General features: G+C 43.5%; 1 protein-coding gene across 7 annotated transcripts in view; it reads left to right on the forward strand.

The window, feature by feature from the left end:
* MTRF1L (mitochondrial translation release factor 1 like) overlaps positions 1–22,988 on the forward strand; it is a 61,473-nt gene that overhangs the window by 27,562 nt on the left and 10,923 nt on the right. For 2 of the 7 annotated variants that reach the window (XM_056567278.1, XM_056567277.1), the window contains exon 7: positions 356–567. In XM_056567278.1, coding sequence (XP_056423253.1) covers positions 356–565 — 210 coding nt within the window. In that variant the 3' untranslated portion in view covers positions 566–567. Of the gene's footprint in view, positions 1–355; positions 568–10,657; positions 10,882–11,160; positions 11,348–21,501; positions 21,763–22,384; positions 22,511–22,988 lie in introns of those variants that run through there. The other 5 variants (XM_056567276.1, XM_056567273.1, XM_056567275.1 and 2 more) reach the window with 5 other exon arrangements.

A 22,988-nucleotide genomic window follows, 5' to 3' on the forward strand; every position in this document is an offset into this window, starting at 1 on the left:
CTATGTTTACACACTGTTTTTTAAGCTGAAAAAAAATAGACAAAAAGTAGGAGATGGCTTAAAAAGCAGTGTGTGAACAGAAACACTGCTAAAAATGTGAACCTAGCCTTATCTTGGCATTAACTGACAGTGATGTGTTTTTTTTTTTCTAAATTGTGGTTCCATCATTGCAGAATAGTATGTCTTGCTGCCTCATGCAGTGGACTTGAGTCACTAGTTTGGGGTTATTCAGTAGTTTGCCAATCCCCGTGATGCTAATTCTCAGATAATCTTTGGTAGCATCATTTATTTAACTGATGCTTGCATTGCATGCTTGAGCTGTATATTCTCATATACTGTCAATGGCTTTCTTTAGGTTGGGACAAAAGGAAGGTCAGAAAAAATTCGAACATACAACTTTCCTCAGGACCGTGTTACAGACCATCGGATTGGCATGTCTGTGCACAACATTGATGGATTCTTGTGTGGCGATGAACTTTTAGATGAGATGATTCAGGCTCTTAGTGAATTTTCTGGCTATGAATCCCTCATGGAAATTATTGAACATGTGAATATTTGTAAATAAAGGTTAAGTATTTCTTAGGCTCCTGTCTTGTATATTTAAGAATAATGCCAAACAATGAGTATTGCATTCCCCCAAAAATGGCCATTCTTGCAAATGAATCTGCATTTTCACGTGGGAAGTGGTGTTACTTATTGTATTTGTGTTTTTAAAAGTATTCTTGATCTTGGCAGGTGATAGTAGGAAGGGTTGTTAAAAGTCCCATTTTGCTTTTAAGAATTTTAGCAGGTGGCTACTACTTATAGATGGTATCAATCTGTAAATAAACCTTTAGAGTAGGGTCACGCATAATGGATCCGCAGTTTATTTTACGCTGCAGTTCCGCCAGTGACCCGACCCAATAGTGTGCCTCCAGCTGTTTTCCCCCGTGTCCTTCTCAGAGCAGCAATCTGTCGCTACGAGCAGCCACAAAGGGAAGTGCGAGTCCCCGTGCGCATGGGCAGTGTAGTCATTGTGGCTGCTTTAGGGTCGGCTCATCGGCGGTGCATTACATGTGACCCTACCCTAAAGGGGTTGTTTTATCACTTAATTATAGAGCTGGTTCCCTCTCAGTAAGCCAAAACAGAGAACTGACCGCATACAATTTCCACCTGTAATTTATAGTCCTAATGAGACCTATCCTTATAGTAGGGAGAAATTTTTATGACTTTTTTTAATATTCATTTTCCTAATATATACCTTTTTTAATTTACATTACTCCAGTGCTGGCTAATAAATTGGATATGGAAGCCTATGAGGCTTTTTTGTCTCCTTAGGCATAGTAATGAGCATCATGGATTGAGGCCAGGTCCTATGCACTTATTTAAAAGCAATATTGGTAATGCAGGTGAATAAGAGAAATTATTATTGTGCACATTCTTTTATTGAATTGTTTTTCTGATTAGTTAATGATTGAAACATAAAGCCTCACGTATATGGCCTTGTGCATGGATCTTGTATTGCAGTTAAAACATTACTGTCACTTTTAGAAAATTGTTGACATGCCAAAAATTTTGATTGGGGTCTGGGTGTTTGGAACCCCATGATCACTAGATAGAAACAGGTGAAGCGTGCATAGCAGGAGGCAGTGGTGCGTATCATTACATTCTCCTCCACAAGCATCCAATGGACAGATAAACCATCTGGCTACATACAGGAATGGGGGACCAGTGGGGAGCGCAGTTGCATCATCAGAGAGAATGGGGACACCGAGTTATCAGTAAGTCCTAATTATACTCACTAGAATGTTTATTTTTTTTGTCTTTAATCCCCAAAGGACACATTATGTACTTGTACTCCCTCTGCTCCTAATTCTAGGCTGCAGTCAGATTCTTTCTGCAGCCACTGAAGGCCGAGAGTGTGCCCATCCTGAAGAAAACACACTTGGCCTCTTGTGGCCAAAGGTATAACACTGCCTGTGGCCTAGATGATGTCAAAGATTAGGACACCGGTGCTAAGCTACAGGCTTTCTAGCATATCCTGCGCCATCTTACCCCTGGGATTGCCAGGACAACCCTGGCAGGCTCTCACCCTACATGACTGATATACAGGGCTCTGTGTACAGCATGGATGTCTTGTGTGTCAATCAGTGAAATCAGGGTGGGGGAGGCGTGTTGATGCAGCTTGGTGCTATAACTTTATAAACTGCAATTACTACAAATTTTTTATTTTATCCCCCTAGAACAAATCTTCAGGGAGCTGCAGGTCTGTACCCAGAAACAACCTATTGTACCAGTCATACCTTCTGTTTGAGCAGTCCAGGAGGCCTGGTGCCTTATGAACTGTTAAGGATGTAGTATGGCTAACCAGGAACTGCCTCATTTTAAGAAGGGAGAATCAACCATACACAGCCTGCTTAGAGCCTGTCCTATCTTGGATGGTCCAAATGGCAATGATCAAAATATTTTAAGGGGTTATCCAGGATTAGAAAAGCAAAGTGGAGTTCTTCAACACACACCTGTCCTCTGGTTGGTTAGTTCTTTTTAACCTGTCCAGTACACAGGGCGTACAGGTACACCCTGGCATCCTGGGACTTAAGGACCCAGGGCCTCCTGTATGCCCTGGACGCTTCCATTCACTGCAGGTAACCAGGAGGTGAAGGGAACATGATGCCTGCTGAAATCATTCAGCAGACATCCCGCGCAAACCTCTAGGGGGGGTTCAGACCGGCGATTCTGGGTCAATCAGGTCTCTGGTGACCAAGAAAAAAAGGGGTGGCAGGTGCTGTCCGAGATGTGTGCCACCTCACGATCACGTGATCGGTCGGAACAACTGACCAATCCCTGTTCTACTGTGCGGTGATCGGGGCATTACTTACCTCAGTGGAGGTCAGCGGGTGTCCCCTCAGGTGGTGGCAGGATACAGGAGGAGGTGAGGCCTGTGCTCCTCCTGCTGCAACTCCCAGCATGCACGGCCAAAGGGTATGCTGGGAGTTGTAGTTTTGCAACAGCTGGAGGCACAACTACAACTCCCAGCATGCCCTTTGGCTGTCTGTGTATGCTGGAAGTTATAGTTAGGCAACAGCTGGAGGCCTTTTTTTTTTTAATGAAAAAGTGTGCCTCCAGCTGTTTCATACCTATAACTCTCAGCATGCACGGACAGCCAAAGGGCATGCTAAGAGTTGTAGTAGTGTTCCTCCAGCTGTTGCATAACTACAACTGCCAGCATGCCCTTCGGCTGTCAGTGCATGCTGAGAGTTGTAGTTTTGCAACAGCTAAAAGGCACACTGGTTGCGAAACACAGTTTATTACCTAACTCAGTGTTTTGCAAGCAGTGTGCCTCCAGCTGTTGCAAACTACAACTCCCAGCATGCACTGATAGACCGTACATGCTGGAAGTTGTAGTTTTGCAACAGCTGGAGGCACACTGGTTGTGAAACACTGATTTACCATATTTATATGGTATATAACACGCATTTTTTAGGCTAAAATTTTTAGCCTAAAGTCTACCTGCGTGTTATACGCCGATAAGCCGCTGCAGTTCAATGATTTAAAGCGGGCGCTTTAAATCACTAAACTGCAGCGGCTTTTTCAGGTGCAGAGACCGCCAGCGCTGCCGGCTTCTCTGCCCCTGCCTGTCCTGGGGTCCCTGCTGCCGCCGCTTCTCTCCCCCTGGCTATCGGCGCCGCTGCCCCTTCTCTCCCCCTAGCTATCGGCACCGCTGCCCCTTCTCTCCCCCTGGCTATCGGCGCCGCTGCCCCTTCTCTCCCCCTGGCTATCGGCGCCGCTGCCCCTTCTCTCCCCCTGGCTATCGGCGCCGCTGCCCCTTCTCTCCCCCTAGCTATCGGCACCGCTGCCCCTTCTCTCCCCCTGGCTATCGGCGCCGCTGCCCCTTCTCTCCCCCTGGCTATCGGCGCCGCTGCCCCTTCTCTCCCACTGGCTATCGGCGCCGCTGCCCCTTCTCTCCCACTGGCTATCGGTGCCGCTGCCCCTTCTCTCCCCCTGGCTATCGGTGCCGCTGCCTTCTCTCCCCCTGGCTATCGGTGCCACTGCCCCATTGCCGGCGCCGATAGCCAGGGGGAGAGTAGCGTTGCCGGCAATGGGGCAGCGTCGCCGACAGACAGGGGGAGAGGAGGGGCAGCGGCACCCATTGCCGGCGCCGCTGCCCCGTTGCCTCCCCCATCCCCGGTTGTATAATTACCTGTTGCCGGGGTCGGTTCCACGCTGCTTCAGGCCTCCGGTGTGCGTCCCCTGCGTTGTTGCTATGCGCGGCGCAATGACTAGTGACGTCACTTGTCAATGTGTCTTGCAGCGCATAGCAACGACGCAGGGGACGCCACACCGGAGGCCCGAAGCAGCGCGGACCCGACCCCGGCAACAGGTAATTATACAACCGGGGATGGGGGAGGCAACGGGGCAGCGGCACCGGCAATGGGTGCCGCTGCCCCTTCTCTCCCCCTGTCTGTCTCCGAGGGGGAGAGAAGCGGCGGCAGCAGGGCTCTAGACCCCAGGAAAGGCAGGGGGAAAGAAGCGGGTGCCTCCAGCTGTTCCAGAACTACAACTCCAATGCACGGACAGCCAAAGGGCATGCTGAGAGTCGTAGTTTTGCAACAGCTGGAGGTTTACACCACCCTCCCCTATGTGAATGTATGGGGTACATTCACATGGGTGGGGGTTTACAGTGAGTTTGCCTCTGCAAGTTTGAGATGCTGCAAATTTACCGCCGCAGCTCAAACTACTACACAAAATAAAAAGTAGAACCCTACATTTACACCCCCCCCCCCCCCCCCCCCAATAAAAATGAAAAACTTTGCATACTTCACTGTTTCCAAAACGGAGCCTCCAGCTGTTGCAAAACAACAACTCCCGTTATTGACAGACAGCCATGGACTGTCCAGGCATGCTGGGAGTTTTGAAACAGCTGGAGGCACCCTGTTTAGGAAACACTGCTGGTTTTTTTTTTTTTTTTGTATCGGAGGCAAGTGTAATGCTTAAATCCGGGTTCGTCCCTCACTTCAGAGCCCTGACTTATTTCAAGGCAACAGTTTAGGGCCGCATATGGGGTATTTTCGTACTTGGGAGAAATTGTGTTACAAATTTTGAGGGGCTTTTTCTCCTTTTACCCCTTATCAAACGGTAAAGTTGGGGTCTACACCAGCATGTTGTTGTAAAAAATGTAATTTTTTACACTAACATGCTAGTGTAGCCCCATATTCATTTTCAAAGACCCCTAACATTTGTAACGTCATTTCTCCTAAGTACGAAAATACCTCATGTGGACGTAAAATGCTCTGCGGGCGCACAACATGGCTCAGGAGTGAGAGCGCACCATGTTCATTTGAGGCCTAAATTGGTGATTTGCTAAGGGATGACTGATTTTACAGCAGTTCTGACTTAAACGCAAAAAAAATACACACGTGACCCCATTTTGGAAACTACACCCCTCACGGAACATAAAGGGTATAGTGAGCCTTAACACCGTACAGATGTTTGACCAATTTTCGTTTAAGTTGTATGTGAAAATTAAAAATATATATATTATTTACTAAAATGCTGGTGTTACGCTAAATTTTTCATTTTCACAAGGGAAATAGTAAAAAAAAAAAAAAAAGCCCCCCCAAAATGTGTAACCCCATTTGTTCGGAGTAAGGAAATACCCCATATGTGGATGTAAAGTGCTCTGCGGGTGCACTACAGGACTCAGAAGAGAGAGAGCGCCACTTTGCTTTTAGAGAGAGAATGTGTCTGAAATCAAAGGCCATGTAACATAGTAACATAGTTCATAAGGTTGAAAAAAGACCAGAGTCCATCAAGTTCAACCTATACCCCTAATAAGTCCCTACTGAGTTGAGTTGATCCAGAGGAAGGCAAAAAACCCTCATACTAGAGGTAAAAATTCCTTCCTGACTCCAAATATGGCAGTCAGAATAAATCCCTGGATCAACATTCTGTCCCTATAAATCTAGTGTACATAACCGGTGATGTTATTATTCTCCAAAAATTCATCCAGCCCCTTTTTTAACTCTATTACAGAGTTCACCATGACCACCTCCTCTGGCAGAGATTTCCACAGTCTCACTGCTCTTACAGTAAAGAACCCCCATCTGTGCTGGTGTAGAAACCTTCTTTCCTCTAGACGTAGAGGATGCCCCCTTGTTATAGATACAGTCGTGGGTATGAATAGATCATGTGAGAGATCTCTGTACTGCCCCCTGATATATTTATACATAGTTATTAGGTCGTCCCTAAGCCTTCTTTTTTCTAAACTAAATAATCCTAATTCTGATAATTTTTCTGGGTACTGTAGTCCTCCCATTCCCCGTATTACCCTGGTTGCCCATATTTGAACCCTCTCCAGCTCCACTATATCTTTCTTGTACACTGGTGCCAGTACTGTACACAGTATTCTATGTGTAGTCTGACTAGTGATTTGTACAGCAGTAGAATTATTTCCTTGTCGTGGGCATCTATGCCCCTATTGATGAACCCCATGATTTTATTTGCCTTGGCAGCAGCTGCCAGACACTGGTCTCTACAGCTAAATTTACTATTAACTAAGACTCCCAAATCCTTTTCCATGTCAGTCGTCCCAAGTGTTCTCCCATTTAATACATAAACCCAGCCCGAATTTTTCTTCCCCATGTGCATTACCTTACATTAATCAGTGTTGAACTTCCCAGCCCAAACTTCCAACCTATCCAGATCCATTTGTAACAGTGCACTGTCCTCTATAGTGTTTACCGCTTTACAGAGTTTAGTATCATCTGCAAAGATTGCTACTTTACTATTCAACCCCTCTACAAGGTCATTAATGAATATATTAAATAGAACAGGAACCAAGACTGACCCCTGTGGTACCCCACTAGTAACAGTCACCCAATCAGAATAAGTACCATTAATAACCACCCTCTGTTTCCTATCACTGAGCCAGTTACTTACCCACTTGCACACATTCTCCCCCAGCCCAATCCCTCTCATTTTGTGCACCAACCTTTTAAGTGGAACGGTATCAAATGCTTTGGAAAAATCCAGATATAGGACATCCATTCCCCCTGGTCCAGTCTGGAGCTCACCTCCTCATAAAAGCTGATCAGGTTAGTTTGACAGGACCAATCCCTCATAAAGCCATGCTGATATGGGGTCATACATTTATTTTTATAAAGATATTCCAAAATAGCATCTCTTAGAAAACCCTCAAACAATTTACATACAACGGAGGTTAAACTAACAAGTCTATAATTCCCGGGTGTGTTTACAAAGCTACCCATGGTGCCAGAACAGTGGACCCCCTCATATGTGACCCCATTTTGGAAACTACACCCTTCACGGAATGTAACAAGGGGTGTAGTGAGCATTTACACCCCACAGGTGTCTGAGAGATTTTTGGAACAGTGGTCCGTGAAAATTTTATTTTTCATTTGTACAGCCCAATGTTCCAAAGATTTGTCAAACGCCAGTGGGGTGTAAATGCTCACTGTAACCCTTATTAAATTCTGTGAGGGGTGTAGTTTCCAAAATGGGGTCACATGTGGGGGGGTCCACTGTTCTGGCATCATGGGGGCTTTGTAAACGCACATGGCCCCCAAATTTTATTCCAAACAAATTCTCTCTCTAAAAGCTCAATGGCGCTCCTTTTCTTCTGAGCATTGTAGTTAGCCTGCAGAGCACTTTACATCCACTTATGGGGTATTTCCTGGGGTTACAAATTTTGGGAGGCTTTTTCTCCTATTACCCCTTGTGAAAAATGTGGGGTAACACTAGCATTTTAGTGAAAAAAATCTAATTTTTCATTTTCATGTCCAAATTTAGTGGAAATTTGTCAAACACCTGTGGGGTGTAATGGCTCACTGTGTACCTTTTTTATATTCCTTGAGGGGTGTTGTTTCCCAAATAGTGTGCCATGTGTTTTTAACCTGGAACTGTTTTTCTCCATATTTTTTGTATGGGCCATTTATATACTTATATACGTTTATCATATCCCCCCTTAAACGTCTCTTCTCAAGACTAAACAATTGTAACTCCTTTAATCGTTCCTTGTAGCTAAGATGTTCCATGCCCCATATTAGTTTAGTCGCGCGTCTCTGCACCCTTTCCAACTCCTCAGTGTCCCTTTTATGAACAGGCGACCAAAACTGAACAGCATATTCCAGGTGAGGCCGTACCAATGCTTTATAAAGGGGGAGTATTATGTCCCTGTCCCTAGAGTCCACGCCTCTTTTTATACATGACAATATCCTGCCGGCTTTGGAAGCAGCAGCCTGACATTGCATGCTATTCTGTAGTCTGTGATCTACAAGTACACCCAGATCCTCCTCTACCAGTGACACTGCCAGTTTAATCCCCCCTAAGACGCATGCATGTTATTAGTACCCAGATGCATAACTTTACATTTATCCACATTGAACCTCATTTGCCAAGTGGATGCCCAGACACTTAGTCTATCCAAGTCATCTTGTAACTTATGCACATCCTCTATAGACTGTACCGTGCTACAAAGCTTGGTGTCATCTGCAAAGATAGAAACAGAGCTGTTAATGCCATCCTCTATATCATTGATAAATAAATTAAACAGCGGGCCCAGTACAGAACCTTGGGGTACACCACTAATAACCGGGGACCAATCAGAGTACGAATCATTGACCACCACTCTCTGGGTACGATCCATGAGCCAGTGTTCAATCCAGTTACAAACTAAAGTTTCCAAGACCTTAACTTACCTGTCAGACGTCTGTGAGGGACAGTATCAAATGCTTTAGCAAAATCCAGAAACACTATATCCACAGCCATTCCTCTGTCAAGGCTTCTACTCACCTCTTCATAAAAGCAAATTAGATTGGTTTGACAACTTCTACCCTTAGTAAACCCATGCTGGCTATCACTTATAATACTATTATCCCCTATGTATTCCTGTATGTAATCCCTTATAAGTCCTTCAAACAATTTACCCACAATGCATGTTAGACTTACCGGTCTATAATTGCCTGGCGAAGACCTAGAGCCCATCTTGAAGATTGGTACCACATTAGCCTTGCGCCAGTCCCTTGGCACAATACCAGACACCAGAGAATCATACCAGACACCAGAGAAGTTAACCAACTTTTTAATGTCATTTTGAATACTTTGAGGGGTGCAGTTTTTATAATGGGGTCATTTATGTGGTATTTCTAATACAAATGCCTCTCAAATTCACTTCAAAACTGAACTGGTTCCTGAAAAATTCAGATTTTGAAAATTTTATGAAAAATTGAAAAATTGCTGCTGAACTTTGAAGCCCTCTGATGTCTTCCAAAAGTAAAAACATGTCAACTTTATGATGCAAACATAACGTAGACATATTGCATATGTGAATCAATATAGAATTTATTTGGAATGTCTTATCTTCCTTATAAGCAGAGAGCTTCAAAGTTAGAAAAATGCAACATTTTCTAATTTTTCATAACATTTTGGAATTTTTTACCAAGAAATGATGCAAGTATCGATGATAATTTACCACTATGTTAAAGTAGAATATGTAACGAAAAAACAGTCTCTGAATCAGAATGATTAGGAAAAGCATCTGAGTTAATGCTTAAAGGGGTATTCCAGGAATTTTTTTTTTATTTGACTGTACTACAGGGGCTGTAAAGTTAGTGTAGTTCATAATCTAGTGTCTGTTTCGGTGTGTGACATTTTTCTCACAATTCTTATGTGATTTTCACCACAATATTTATTTTTAACAGCATACAAAATGTCTAAGCGATCACTTGGTGGGAGAGAGATTAATCTTCAGCTAATGCAACAGCTGTAGGCACCCTGATTGAAAACGACAGGTCTTTTGAATGGATGCAGCTCATTTATGTTTCAATGGGTGGGGTAGCTGATGTGTGGGAGGGAGGAAAATAAAATTATGAGATTAGTAGGCTAAGAAGGAAACTCAAACGGGAAATACCAGTTCACAAAAAGCTAGACACAGTGTTATGGTAATCTCACAACATAGCCATTTAGCCCCAAGACAAGCGCAGATCCTTCCTAAGCATGTCCATTACTGTCTGGCAGGTAAGTACTAAAATCACCTTATGGTGGATAACCCCTTTAAAGTGACAGAGGTCAGATGTGCAAGAAGTGCTCTGGTCCTTAAGGTCATAATGGGCTGTGCCCTTAAGGGGTTAAAGTGAATGAAGCCATAGTTGTAATGTATATGTACAAGCATTTCTAAAAACGTACTTTTGAGAGACTTATACTTCCTAATCCCCCATGTACCTGCTTTGTTTTGATACCCACTAAGGTGGTCACACATGTTCAGTTCAAGTACATCTCCGTGTTTTACACTGTGGATCTGCTGGTGAACTCACCCATATGGGTCATTTATCAAAACCTGTCCAGAGGAAAAGTTGCTGAGTTGCCCATAGCAACCAATCAGATCGCTTCTTTCATTTTTGAAAAGGCATCTGAAAAATAACTGATTGGTTGCCATTAGATATGAGCGAAGTTACAGTTCTTCGAATCTGCATGAACCTCGTGGCTCAGCAGTTGCTGACTTTAGCCTTCATAAATTCGTTCAGCTTTCAGGTGCTCCGATGGGCTGGAAAAGGTGGATACAGTCCTAGGAGAGTCTCCAGCCCACCGGAGCATCTGAAAGCTGAACTAATTTATGAAGGCTAAAGTCAGCAATTGCTGAGCCACGAGGTTCATGCAGAATCGAAGTCCTGTAACTTCGCTTATCTCTAGTTGCCATGGGCAACTGGGCAACTTTCCCCTGGACAGGTTTTGATAAATCTCCCCCATAGTGTGCCTCCAGCTGTTGCCACCCTACCTTTAGTTTCCACTGCACATGCAAACATTACATGGCAACAGCACAACCACCGTTTAAAGAGGAAACCAGTAAGTGATCAGATCCAGTGAAGAGAAGAAAAGTATAGGGTTGTAAGTTATTTTACTCACTTTACATATCTGACTTAACCAACTTTGATTTGAGACAACCCTTTTTAAAGCAGTTAGCCAGCGTGTGTGTGTGGGGGAGGGGGGGTTTGGGGAGTGTTCAGAATAATGCCCATGGTGCCTCAGCGGTGCCACCAGTGTCCTGCTCCAGTTCCCTTCTGTAATCCTCTTCCTGAGCTGCAGCATGACTGAAGCCCAGTGTGTCATATGGTCGCTGGCCGCAGAGATGTCCTGTCTCGGCCAGTGATTGGCTAAGCGACAATATATCACACTGGGCCCCAACATTTCTCCAGCCAGGATCGCAGCTGGAACTGGAGCAGGAAACTGGAGGGAAGTACTGTAGTATAAGCTTTATTTTAAAAATGAAAAAACTCCCACCGCATAACCCCTTTAAGGATCCCTATACACATTAGTCGAAAATGGTCAAAACCCGCAGATTTTCACAGGACATGTAAGCTTTCTAAGGCACTTTCACACTACTGTCATGTTCCTGCAAAATCTCCTGTCATGATCTTCGGTCACAAAGTCTATAAAACGGCCATCAAAGAATCCCATTCATTTCAATGGGATTTTTTTTACCTTCATCATAAGTTATAGCCTGTTATGACTAATATCTGTTATTTTTGAGGGGGCAAATAACGCTGCATGCACAAATTTTTGTCCCATCAAAAATAACGGTGGAATAACGGACGTTAAAATTTTAACATTGAAGTCTATGGGTGACAGATGTTCACAAATGACATCCGTTATTGTCCAGTATTTTTATATTTCATTATGAATAGTTATTGCTACTGAGCATGCTCAGTAAAGCCTATCAACCAGGAAGTCAAAAAGGGGTTAAAATAAGCAGACTATAACGGAGAATAACAGATGGCCAATGTCCCTTATTTTAACAGAATGTCCATTAAAATAACGGAATTGGACCATCCGTTGTAATCAGTTATTTGATCCATTAATTCATGATCCGTTGTTGCTGAATAACGGTTTTCAAAAGCTTCCTGATTCTCCCCCGTCAGAGGAGAGAAGAATCGGGCATGTTGGATTTCAACTGCCCCATCATTTTGTTCTCAGAAAGGAACGCTGCTGTTAGGAGTCTGGCAGCAATTTACCTCTACTCTTTTCCTTCAGAACAAATGAACACTTGGCAGAGCTTACCTTTCCCGTGTATGTGGGGAAAGATAGACAGACAGCTATTGAAAGTATATGAGCACCTTAACACCCTCTCCCCACTGTGTATTTTGTCTTTCATTAAACCTTCAGGCCTGTGATTTCCCCTCCCTACACACTTCTTTCCCACCCCTATCATGGTCTATAATGTTTTATTTTTTTTTTTTACTTGTTTATGTTGTGTGTGTGAATGTTTATGTAGCGTGTGGTATGATGTATATTGTTGGGACACCTGTACTGTTTGTTCTACTCTAATGCTATGTATGGCATTTGTAATCATGTATTGTGTGCTGCTTCTTAACCTGAGCTGCATTGCCATACATTGTCTACATGTTTATGATGAATGGTTGGTAACCCCTAAACGACCAATAACTGATATACCAAAATAATGGTTTAGAAAAATACTACACTTTATGCAAAAAAAAAAAAAAAAACTTGAAAAAAAAAAGTTATGGCTCTTTGAATACAGTGATATAAAAATGACTTATTAAATAACCTACAGACCTGACATGCTGTTAACCCCCTTTGGGTGATTTGCTTATAATAGTCCCTGAAAAAATAATATATATATCCTGAATAATCCTGCATGTTATGTAGATCACATGGTTTGTACATGCATGGCCTGTGGACTCGATTATGTGGGCAGTACTACTTTGTCTCAGAATTATGGAATATATTTATGACGCACAGTAAGAACTTGTGAGGTGCGTCACACCTAGAAATGTAAGCTTTCTGGGAATTTTGAAGCCATGGGGGGGAGGGTTTTTTTCTTGAAAAAAATGTAAAAATGAAAAAATTGAAAATTGCAAAAATGTAAATTTTTATAAACTTAGTCATTTTCATGAGATATTCTGATTTCACCATTTTACTGAGAGGAGAAAACCAATACGGGAGAGAGAACATACTTTAGAGGGACGTTTATCATTTGAAGTTGAGCTTTTATTTTGCCAATAAGCTTGTTTCTTTCATTTCTCAAAGGCCTTGTTAAGAATAAAAGAAGCAATCTGATTGGTTGCTATGGGCAACTTTGTCTCTCCACAGGTTTTGATAAATCTTCCCCCGTTGATTGTTACAGCTGCACCTAAGCATAGATTTGTGCCACAATTCATGAGATCCAGAGGTTAAACTATTTTGTGGAGTGATTAGTGATTTACCACTTTGCAATGGTAACAAATTTATTGAATGGGGCTTTTGCATAAAAACTTGCACAACCCTCAAAAATACAGCAAATCTACACCAGCCCAGAAAAAAACGGGGGAAAAACAGGGAACAAATCAGCCAAGATCGCGGACGTAGGTCCCCTCACCTGTCTCCGTCCATCCTTCCAGCATCATCTTTTTTGGTCTGCCTTCCAGAAGACCAGAGAAGTAGATCGCAGTAATAGTGATCAGTGCTATGCCTAGCACTGAATAGTATTAGCAATCTAATGATTGTTACAGTAATAGTTCCCCATGGGGACATAAAAAGTGTAAAATAAATGTTGGAAAATAAAGTGAAAAAGCCCCTCTAAGCCCCAATAAAAAATAAAAAATGTTAAAAAATTTATAAACATATTTGGTGTCTGCGCATGCTTAAATGTATGAAAATACAACTATGACAATATAATGTTAATGATCCTGTACGGTGAACGACGTAAACCTAAAAAAAAAGTCAAAAATTGCTGCTTCTTGGCCACATCACATGCCAGAAAAATGAAATAAAAAGTAATCAAAATATTACACCTACGCAAAAGTGGTAACAATAAAAACTACAAATGATGGCACAATAAAAATGAGCCCTTATACAGCCCCTTTATACAGAAAATGAGAGGTAGGCTATGTGCTCTGTGCGGACATTCTGGATACTGTGGGGCGCTAGCATAATCAGCCGGCGCTAGGACTGCACAGGAATGTGGCGTCTCATAGACGGCTATGCATTCCGTACAGACTCTGCCTAAAGAATGAACATGTTCTTTCATTGTGTGGACACGGAAATATGGATTACTTACCGATAATCTGTTTTTCAAGAACCCATGACAGCACCCCTGGAGAGGACCTCCCACCGTGGGACAGGAAACCTGGATATAAATTTGGACCTCCTTCCTCTCCACCCTCAGTTCAATTATTAAGTACTCCTACAGAGCAAGAGGTAGAACAACATGCACAGAGAAAATAAAATACAAAATGCACCAAAAAAATAAAGGGAGGGATATATGTGGGGTGCTGTCATGGGTTCTCGAAAAACAGATTGCCGGTAAGTAATCCATATTTACCCTATCACCCATGTCAGCACCCCTGGAGACTAGAATAGAATCAACTAGGGGGTGGACAGCAGCCTGAAGAACCTTGCGACCGAAACGTAGATCGGCAACTGTTTCCCGGTGCAACCTGTAAATCTACAGCGAAACGGAAAAAAAAATTATTGTGCAACAAAATTGAAGAAAAATGCAGTTTTTTAACTTTTGGGGGCTTCCGTTTCTATGCAGAAATTTTTTTTGTAAAAATGACACCATATCTTTATTCTGTAGGTCCATACGGTTAAAATGATACCCTACTTATATAGGTTTGATTTTGTCGTACTTCTGGTAAAAAATCATAACTACATTCAGGAAATGTATACGTTTAAAATTGTCATATTTTGACCCGTATAACTTTGTTTCTGAGTATGGGGCGGTATGAGGGCTAATTTTTTTTGCGCCAAGCGGTACCATTTATGTATTGATCAGACTTTTTGATCACTTTTTATTAATTTTTTCATGATATAAAATGTGACCAAAAATGCACTATTTGGGATTTTGGAATTTTTTTTGCACGTACGCCATTGACCATGCGGTTTAATTAACAATATATTTTTATAATTCGGAAATTTCCGCACGCGGCGATACCACATGTTTGTTTCTATTTGCACAGTTTTTTTTATCCCCTTAAGGACGCAGGACGTAAATGTACGTCCTGGTGAGGTGGTACTTAACGCACCAGGACGTACATTTACGTCCTGTGCATAACCGCGGGCATCGGAGCGATGCCCGTGTCATGCGCGGCTGATCCCGGCTGCTGATCGATCTCGCGGGCGTCCGCCATTAACCCCTCAGGTGCCGGGATCAATACAGATCCCGGCATCTGCGGCAGTGTGCGATTTGAATGAATGATCGGATCGCCCGCAGCGCTGCTGCAGGGATCCGATCATTCATAACGCCGGACGGAGGTCCCCTCTCCTTCCCCCGTCCGGCTCCCGGCATCTCCTGCTCTGGTCTGTGATCGAGCAGACCAGAGCAGGAGATGACCGATACTACTGATCTGTTCTATGTCCTATACATAGAACAGATCAGTATTAGCAATCATGGTATTGCTATGAATAGTCCCCTATGGGGACTATTCAAGTGTAAAAAAAAATGTAAAAGTAAAAAAAAAGTGAAAAATCCCCTCCCCCAATAAAAAAGTAAAACGTCCGTTTTTTCCTATTTTACCCCCAAAAAGCGTAAAAACATTTTTTATAGACATATTTGGTATCGCCGCGTGCGTAAATGTCCGAACTATTAAAATAAAATGTTAATGATCCCGTACGGTGAACGGCGTGAACGGAAAAAAAAAAGTCCAAAATTCCTACTTTTTTAATACATTTTATAAAAAAAAAAAAAATTATAAAAAATGTATTAAGTTTTTTATATGCAAATGTGGTATCAAAAAAAAGTACAGTCATCAGATTATAAACGTACTAATTTGGTAAAAAAGTTTGTGATTTTTTTTAAGCCCAACAATAATATAAAAGTATATAATAATTGGTATCATTTTAATCGTATTGACCCTCAGAATAAAGAACACATGTCATTTTTACCATAAATTGTACGGCGTGAAAACGAAACCTTCCAAAATTAGCAAAATTGCGTTTTTCGTTTTAATTTCCCCACAAAAATAGTGTTTTTGGTTGCGCCATACATTTTATGATATAATGAGTGATGTCATTACAAAGGACAACTGGTCGAGCAAAAAATAAGCCCTCATACTAGTCTGTGGATGAAAATATAAAAGAGTTATGATTTTTAGAAGGCGAGGAGGAAAAAATGAAAATGTAAAAATTTAAATTGTCTGAGTCCTTTAGGCCAAAATGGGCTGAGTCCTTAAGGGGTTAAATTGGAAAACGGGGGTGATTCAAACTTTTATTGGGGAAAGGGTTAATAAAGATCATTTCACTTTTTTTTTTTTTTTCAATGTTATAGCCCACATAGGGAACTGAGGGTTTTTTTTCCACTAGAAAGAGGGGAGAGTAAAATCCCTGCTTTTCTTCTGATTGGGGAACTGGAACAAGAACCCTCTTTTGCAAGAGGGACTTGACCTCTAGACACATTGCCGAATTTCACGTTTCAGCGAATCGGTCATCACTCCAGTAGGGAAGTATATTGAACTCCAGGAGGAGTCCCGAGTAGATGGTATTTAGGACCCAGGGGCTTGAGGAAATAGTCCCCCAAGCTTCAAGCTTCCGCAAATCCGGACAGGTGTCCCCTTACTGGAGTGATGGTGTGGTTGTTGGGAATCCTTGGGGCGAGAGTCTCCATTGGGATTAAAAAGGAACCCCTTACCTCTCCCTGACACTCTCTAAATTTCTTATTTTGGTTCCCCTGAAAAGGAACGCCTACCCCTAAGGGATGAATCAAACTGTTTAGGGGGAACAGGAAACCCTTTTCTTTTTATCAGAGGCCTTAAGGAGGATATCATCTAAAGGAGGCCCTAAGAGTAGGTCACCCGCACAAGGAATAGCACTGAGCTTTCATTTGGATGTGACATCCCCCTGGCTGAATTTGATAATGCTGCGGACCTAGCAGAGGATCTAACAAGTAAGGTAGGAATTCTTGTCTGGCTGACTCAATTTCTTATCAATAAGAGCTTTAACCTTGTTATGGAGGCTGAAAGTTTGCCTGTCCTTAGGACCTAGACCCTCATAGAGCGCATCCTCAGCTGACAAAGGCTCTTTACTTTCTTCCAAATTCATGGTAATACGGATGGCCTTAATAAGTTGCGCTGCCGCAGGGATCCGATCATCTGTAATGGTGGACGGAGGTCCCCTCACCTGCCTCTGTCCATCTCCCGGCGTCTCCTGCTCTGGTCTGAGATCGAGCAGACCAGAGCAGAAGATCACCGATAATACTGATCAGCGCTATGCCCTATGCATAGCACTGAACAGTATGCAATCAAATGATTGCTATAGATCAGTGATGGTGAACCTATGGCATGTGTGCCCCAGGTGGCATGCCGAGCCCCCTCTGTGGGCACGCGGCCATAGTTCACCATATTTTTGGGACACGAGGATGTCCCCATTACCTTTCTGCGGCCCTGCGTTGACTTTAAAAATGGGGCTGCCGGGAGGTAGCTGACGTCACTGACTTGGCCCTTAAAGGGTTAAAGGAGTAGTCCAGTGCTGAAAAACTTAGCCCCTATCCTAAGCGGTCGGATAGGGGATGTTCAGGGGATAGGCATGGCGGCAGCGGGGCATTGCGAACCTCGCACTTATCCGACTGTGCTGCTTCCATCAAAACTGTTTCTGGGGTAATAAAGGACGGCAAACAGAAGGTAAAAACACTGCCTAATACACAATCTGCACACAGGCCAAAGGCTGTGTGTAGGTTATATGGCCCAGATTTGATAACAGTTGCGCTTTAAGGGTAGAGTCACACTTGCCATACTTTGCTGGTGCATTTTTTTTTCTACCAATAGAAGTCTATGGGTAACAAAACCAGCTGCAAAATAGGCACGTGTGACCCTACCCTTAGGGTATGTTCACACGAGCTGATTTTCGCAGTGGATCCGCTGCTGAAGGACCCTCTGTATTCTGCCTTTACATGTGCCTGTCCGTAGCGGCAATACGCCGCTACGAGCAGACACAGTGCAATGTGCGGGTTGCCGCTCGCACAGTATACTCGCGTATCGCGGCAGCTCTCAGCCTGGCTCATTGAGCAGCGGGAGCAGCCGCGACGTGTGCGAGTACACCTCGCATGCGTAGCGACTCGCACATCGTTTCAGTGTGTCTGCACGTAGCGGCGTATTGCCGCTACGAGCAGGCACATGTGAAGGCAGAATACAGAGGCTCCTTCAGCGGCGGATCCGCAGCGTAAAGTAAGCTGTGGATCCGCTCATGTGAACGTACCCTTAGGGTGTATTCACATGTACTGTAGCCTGCCCATACTTGATGCTCAGGAGTTGAAGTAATTTAGTTTACATTGAAATCTACATCTTGATACTATGGCCGGCATTTATCATTGTAGATGTAAGTGAAGCATTTTTCTACCGGACCTGAAACCATGGTGGACTACGGTTTTAGGTCCGGTAGAAAACAGCATATGTGGGAAAATGAGGCGGCCGGTTCATTCCGGTTGGCTCATTGAAATGAATTACATACGGGACCGCATACAGCAGGATACATGAGCGCAGGTTTTTAGCTCTCCCCTGCCGTATGCGCTCCCATATGGGGAAAAACGTGATGTGAACCCAGCCTAAGTCTGAGCTGGTGTAGTTTGAGACTTTTCAGTGGCTGTGCGCCTTTTCACAAAAAGGTGCAGTTCATAAAACCCATCCATATCATGTGTATTGCCAAAATCAGTGGATTGCAACTCAAAATCTGCAGAAATGTGTAAACCAAAAGGTACAAAAAACCCTGCTTGCGCCTTTTCTAGACACAAAAAAACAGTCTGCAGACAATGATAAATGTAGGCCTGTATGTGTAAATAGACCCTTCTTGTCTTTTAGTGTACTCCAGCATTTCAAGGGGTACTCTACTTCCTCAGCTAATTGGGGGAACTGCGGCTCGCACTGAGTGTTCAGAACGCTGCGGCAGTGGAGTACCCCTTTAACTTATCCACAGGATAGGTGTTTGGTCATGGGGGTCAGAGCACTGGGACCCCTGCTGTACTTGCTCCATGCATTGTGTATGCCCTGCCATCCCATAGACAAGTGCTGTATTCAGGTAAGGCTGGATTCACATCACATTTTTTGCCATACTGTTTTCAATCAGTTTTTCTAAAGAAAACCGTATGGCAAAAAAACTGATGGAACAGAATGGGAAAAAGTAAACCGTATGTGTTTATAAACTGTATACTGTTTTTAAAAGTGCATACAGTTCCGTCCGTTTTTATTTAAAAAAATATATATATATTTTTTTTGAAAATGTTGTCCATTTTTAATGGGAGGGGTTTTGGGTGGGGACTAGAGATGAGAGAACTTACAGTAAATTCGATTCGTCATGAACTTCTCGGCTCGGCAGTTGATGACTTTTCCTGCATAAATTAGTTCAGCTTTCAGGTGCTTCCGTGGGCTGGAAAAGGTTGATATAGTCCTAGGAGACTCTTTCCTAGGACTGTATCCACCTTTTCCAGCCCACCGGAGCACCTGAAAGCTGAACTAATTTATGCAGGATAAGTCATCAACTGCCGAGCCGAGAAGTTTGTGACGAATCGAATTTACTGCAAGTTCGCTCATCTCTAGTGGGGACTTTAGGATGCAAATGCGCATGTGCAAAGTAAAAACCGTATACGGTTTCCCGTATGGAACCGTATACATGTGCGTTTCCCATTGACATCCATGTTTAAAAAAAAAGTATGCGGTTGCAGTACGGTTTTAATCCACAAAATATTTAGATTGGCACTGTAGATCTGTGTGGGTGCCAGGGATAGGGTGTCCAATGTAGGTAGAAAAGGATCCCGGCACACTGGGGGGGGGGGGGGGGGGAGTGCCAGGATCCTTTTCTACCTGCAGTACGGTTTTTAAACCGGAGACAAAACCATGGTCAACTATGGTTTTGAGTACGGGAGAAAACCGTATTGCAAGCAAACCGTCCGCAACTGGATGCATACGGTTTTCAATTATTTGTCTATGTATACGGTTCCATACGTTTTCAATAATGAAAAAGTATATGGGAAATGTACTTGAAAAACGTGGTGTGAACCCACCCTTAGGCTGGGTTCACACTACGTTTTTCAAATACGGTTACCGTATACGGTTGTCCGCTAAAAAAAGTATGGCAAAAACCGTATGCAATCGTATACATCGGCCACCCCCAGGACGAAGGTATCACTGAAACGATCGTTGGGGTGGCGTCACTCCTGCTTGGTTTTGCTATTACACTCCCACATCTGTACTTTGGTATGTATGCTGGTATTTATTCATGTTAATGCACCTTATGGAAGCTGTTGCAAGCCCCTATCATGCACTTTAAATCTGTTTACCAGTCATACACATTATTTATTGTTATGAATTGATGCACAAGCAGGTAGTGTCGCCCCTTTTTGTTCAACCTCCCCCAGTGGTTGTAGTTTTTCCCCCCTCATCTTTTATGAATTGCATGTTTTTAATATTTATCAATAAAATTACATATATTTTATACTTTAATTAAATGACTCCTTTGCGCTTTTTTGAATTATGCAATCGTATACAACCGTATGACTCCAAATACGGGTTTTTCCCCGTATACGGTTCCAAAACGTATGTACGATTCTATCCGTTTGCATCCGTTTTTGCTATTTTGTTGGAATTAGTTTTCAAGCAATTTAATAAAGTTACTATTGTTCTATTGAAATTCCTTCTGCGCATGTGTCAACTCCAAAAAACGGATTAGAAAAACCGTGTGCAACCGTATTCTGAAATTCTGTGTACGGTTCTCATAGACAACAATGTTAAAAGAACCGCATACGGTTCGCATACGGTTTTCCAACCGGAGGCAAAACGTGGTCAACAGCGTTTTTGCCTACGGTTGAAAAATCGGCAAAACCGTATCCGAGGCAAAACGGATGCAACCGTACACAACATTTGGAATACGGTTTACAATGCATGCTCTATGCATACGTTTTCGGATACTGTCGTATACATTTTTTTGCGGAAAATCATATACGGTTACCATATTTGAAAATTGTAGTGTGAACCCAGCCTTACTCCTGCGCTCCCATAGACAGTGCAAGGAGTATGTGCGGTCTATTGCTCTATGTAGTAGGGAGAGCTGGGGGTCCCAGTGGTCAGACCCCCCCACCATCAGACACCTATTCCTTGTCCTGTGGATAAGGTAAATGCTGGAGTACACTAAAAGGCAAGGAGGGAAAATGAAAATTGTCTCATCTCTAATAACTTGTAACAAGGTGCTGGTGTTATTCTATTGTATTCCTCCATCCCCCTAACCAGACGGCTCCACAGGTAATACGTGCAGGGTGCGGTGTTAGTACCAGCCACAGCACTAAACTCCCCTTTTCCGTCTTCTCTCAGGCGCTACACCCCTATATACCCCCCCTTGTTCTCCACACACTGCGCTGTGCTCAATGACCTTCAGTAATCTTCCAAAATAACGAGATCTAATCCGCTCTGCCAGAGACTAACATGGCGGCGGATGTGAGCCCACAGTTCTACGTGCAAAGCATCGTCCAATGAGGAGCGCAGCCTGCTTGGGCGCCAGACGCCTCCTGATTGGTCAGTCCGGAGCCGGAAGTGAATATTCATTGGACTGGAGTTTTAGACGCGAAATTTGAACATTTTCTAAGTTGCTTCAGCAGCTGGCGCCATTTAAGTGTCAGGGAGGACGGGGACGGAAGCATCTGGTATGCGGGCACCGAGCTCTTGGGCGTCTAGGCGGCATCGGACGGTTTTAATAGGAAAGGGATTTTATTAAGCCTCGTTCATATGAAGCGCTGAGGGCAGCAGTCTGGGATCTGTAGTGCGAGTCTGGCACGGAAGGAAGCGCGGGGGGTTGGTAAGTGTCCTGATCGGGTGAAATACTGTATTAATAGATAATAATGGTGGAGAACCCAATGTCCAGTGTATTAGAGCAGTGTTTCCCCAACCAGGGTGCCTGCAGATGTTGCAAAACTACAACTCCCAGCATGCCTGGACAGCCTTTGGCTGTCCAGGCATGCTGGGAGTTGTAGTTTTGCAACACCTGGAGGCACCCTGGTTGGGAAACACTGTATTAGAGAATGTTCACATAGATACAATCTAGTATATACCCTGTGGGGGCGGGGAGTCACTAGGACATTTAAGCGGCAAATACTAAATAAGTTGTGTGTGTGTGTATGTATGTATGTGTGCTCTCTCTCTCTCTCTCTCTCTCTCTCTCTCTCTCTCTCTCTCTCTCTCTATATATATATATATATATATATATATATATATATATATATATATATATATATATATATATAGTGTGTGTTTAATTATTATAGTAGTGTTTGTACTGGATCTCCAGTGTAAGTGAGCTGCAGGTGACTGTACCTTGCCCAGAGCTGTACAATGAGGGCAGTCTATAGGTGACCCGGCCGCAGCCGCCATAACCCCTCCGAGCTGTGCGGGTGCTGGGGGTTGTAGTGATCTCAGATACAGGGCCCCGTGACCCGGGCTCTCAGACAAAGCCGGTTTAGGCGGACAGAAAATGGCGCTAGTGGGGGGCAGGGCGCTGCCTGTGGGGCTCCCGGGTGCTTACATGGCGGCTGTCTGCACTACTATTGGTGTGTATAGGGGGCAGCAGGGTTGGCACTTCAGTGCTAGGAAGCCATAGGGCACTTACATGCATATAGTGATGGCTGTGTTTAGGCGGGACCGTGTATGTATGTGTCCATAGGCAGCTGCCCTATTCCACTGAGTGGTATACAGTAAAAAAAAAAAAAGTTTATTATTTTACATACAGAGAGGGGGGTTTACTACAATATTAAGCAGTTCTCTCAGTTGGCTCCTTTTTACACTTACCTCAGATGAAGGCGCCCATGATTCATATAATATATTAATCCCACCTATTTTTTATATATATATATATATATATATATATATATATATACACACCAATTTGGAATAGAGCAGCTGCCTGTGCTACTCCATACAGTAAATGCCATCATCTGCCATGTGGACAGAAGAAATGATGCAATTTTGCCTTAATGGGGTGTACGGATGCATTTAGCGCTTATTTTCTACAGCAGATGCTGTTCTATG

Source organism: Hyla sarda, chromosome 3 (genome assembly GCF_029499605.1).
Source record: "Hyla sarda isolate aHylSar1 chromosome 3, aHylSar1.hap1, whole genome shotgun sequence".
Lineage (NCBI taxonomy): Eukaryota > Metazoa > Chordata > Amphibia > Anura > Hylidae > Hyla > Hyla sarda.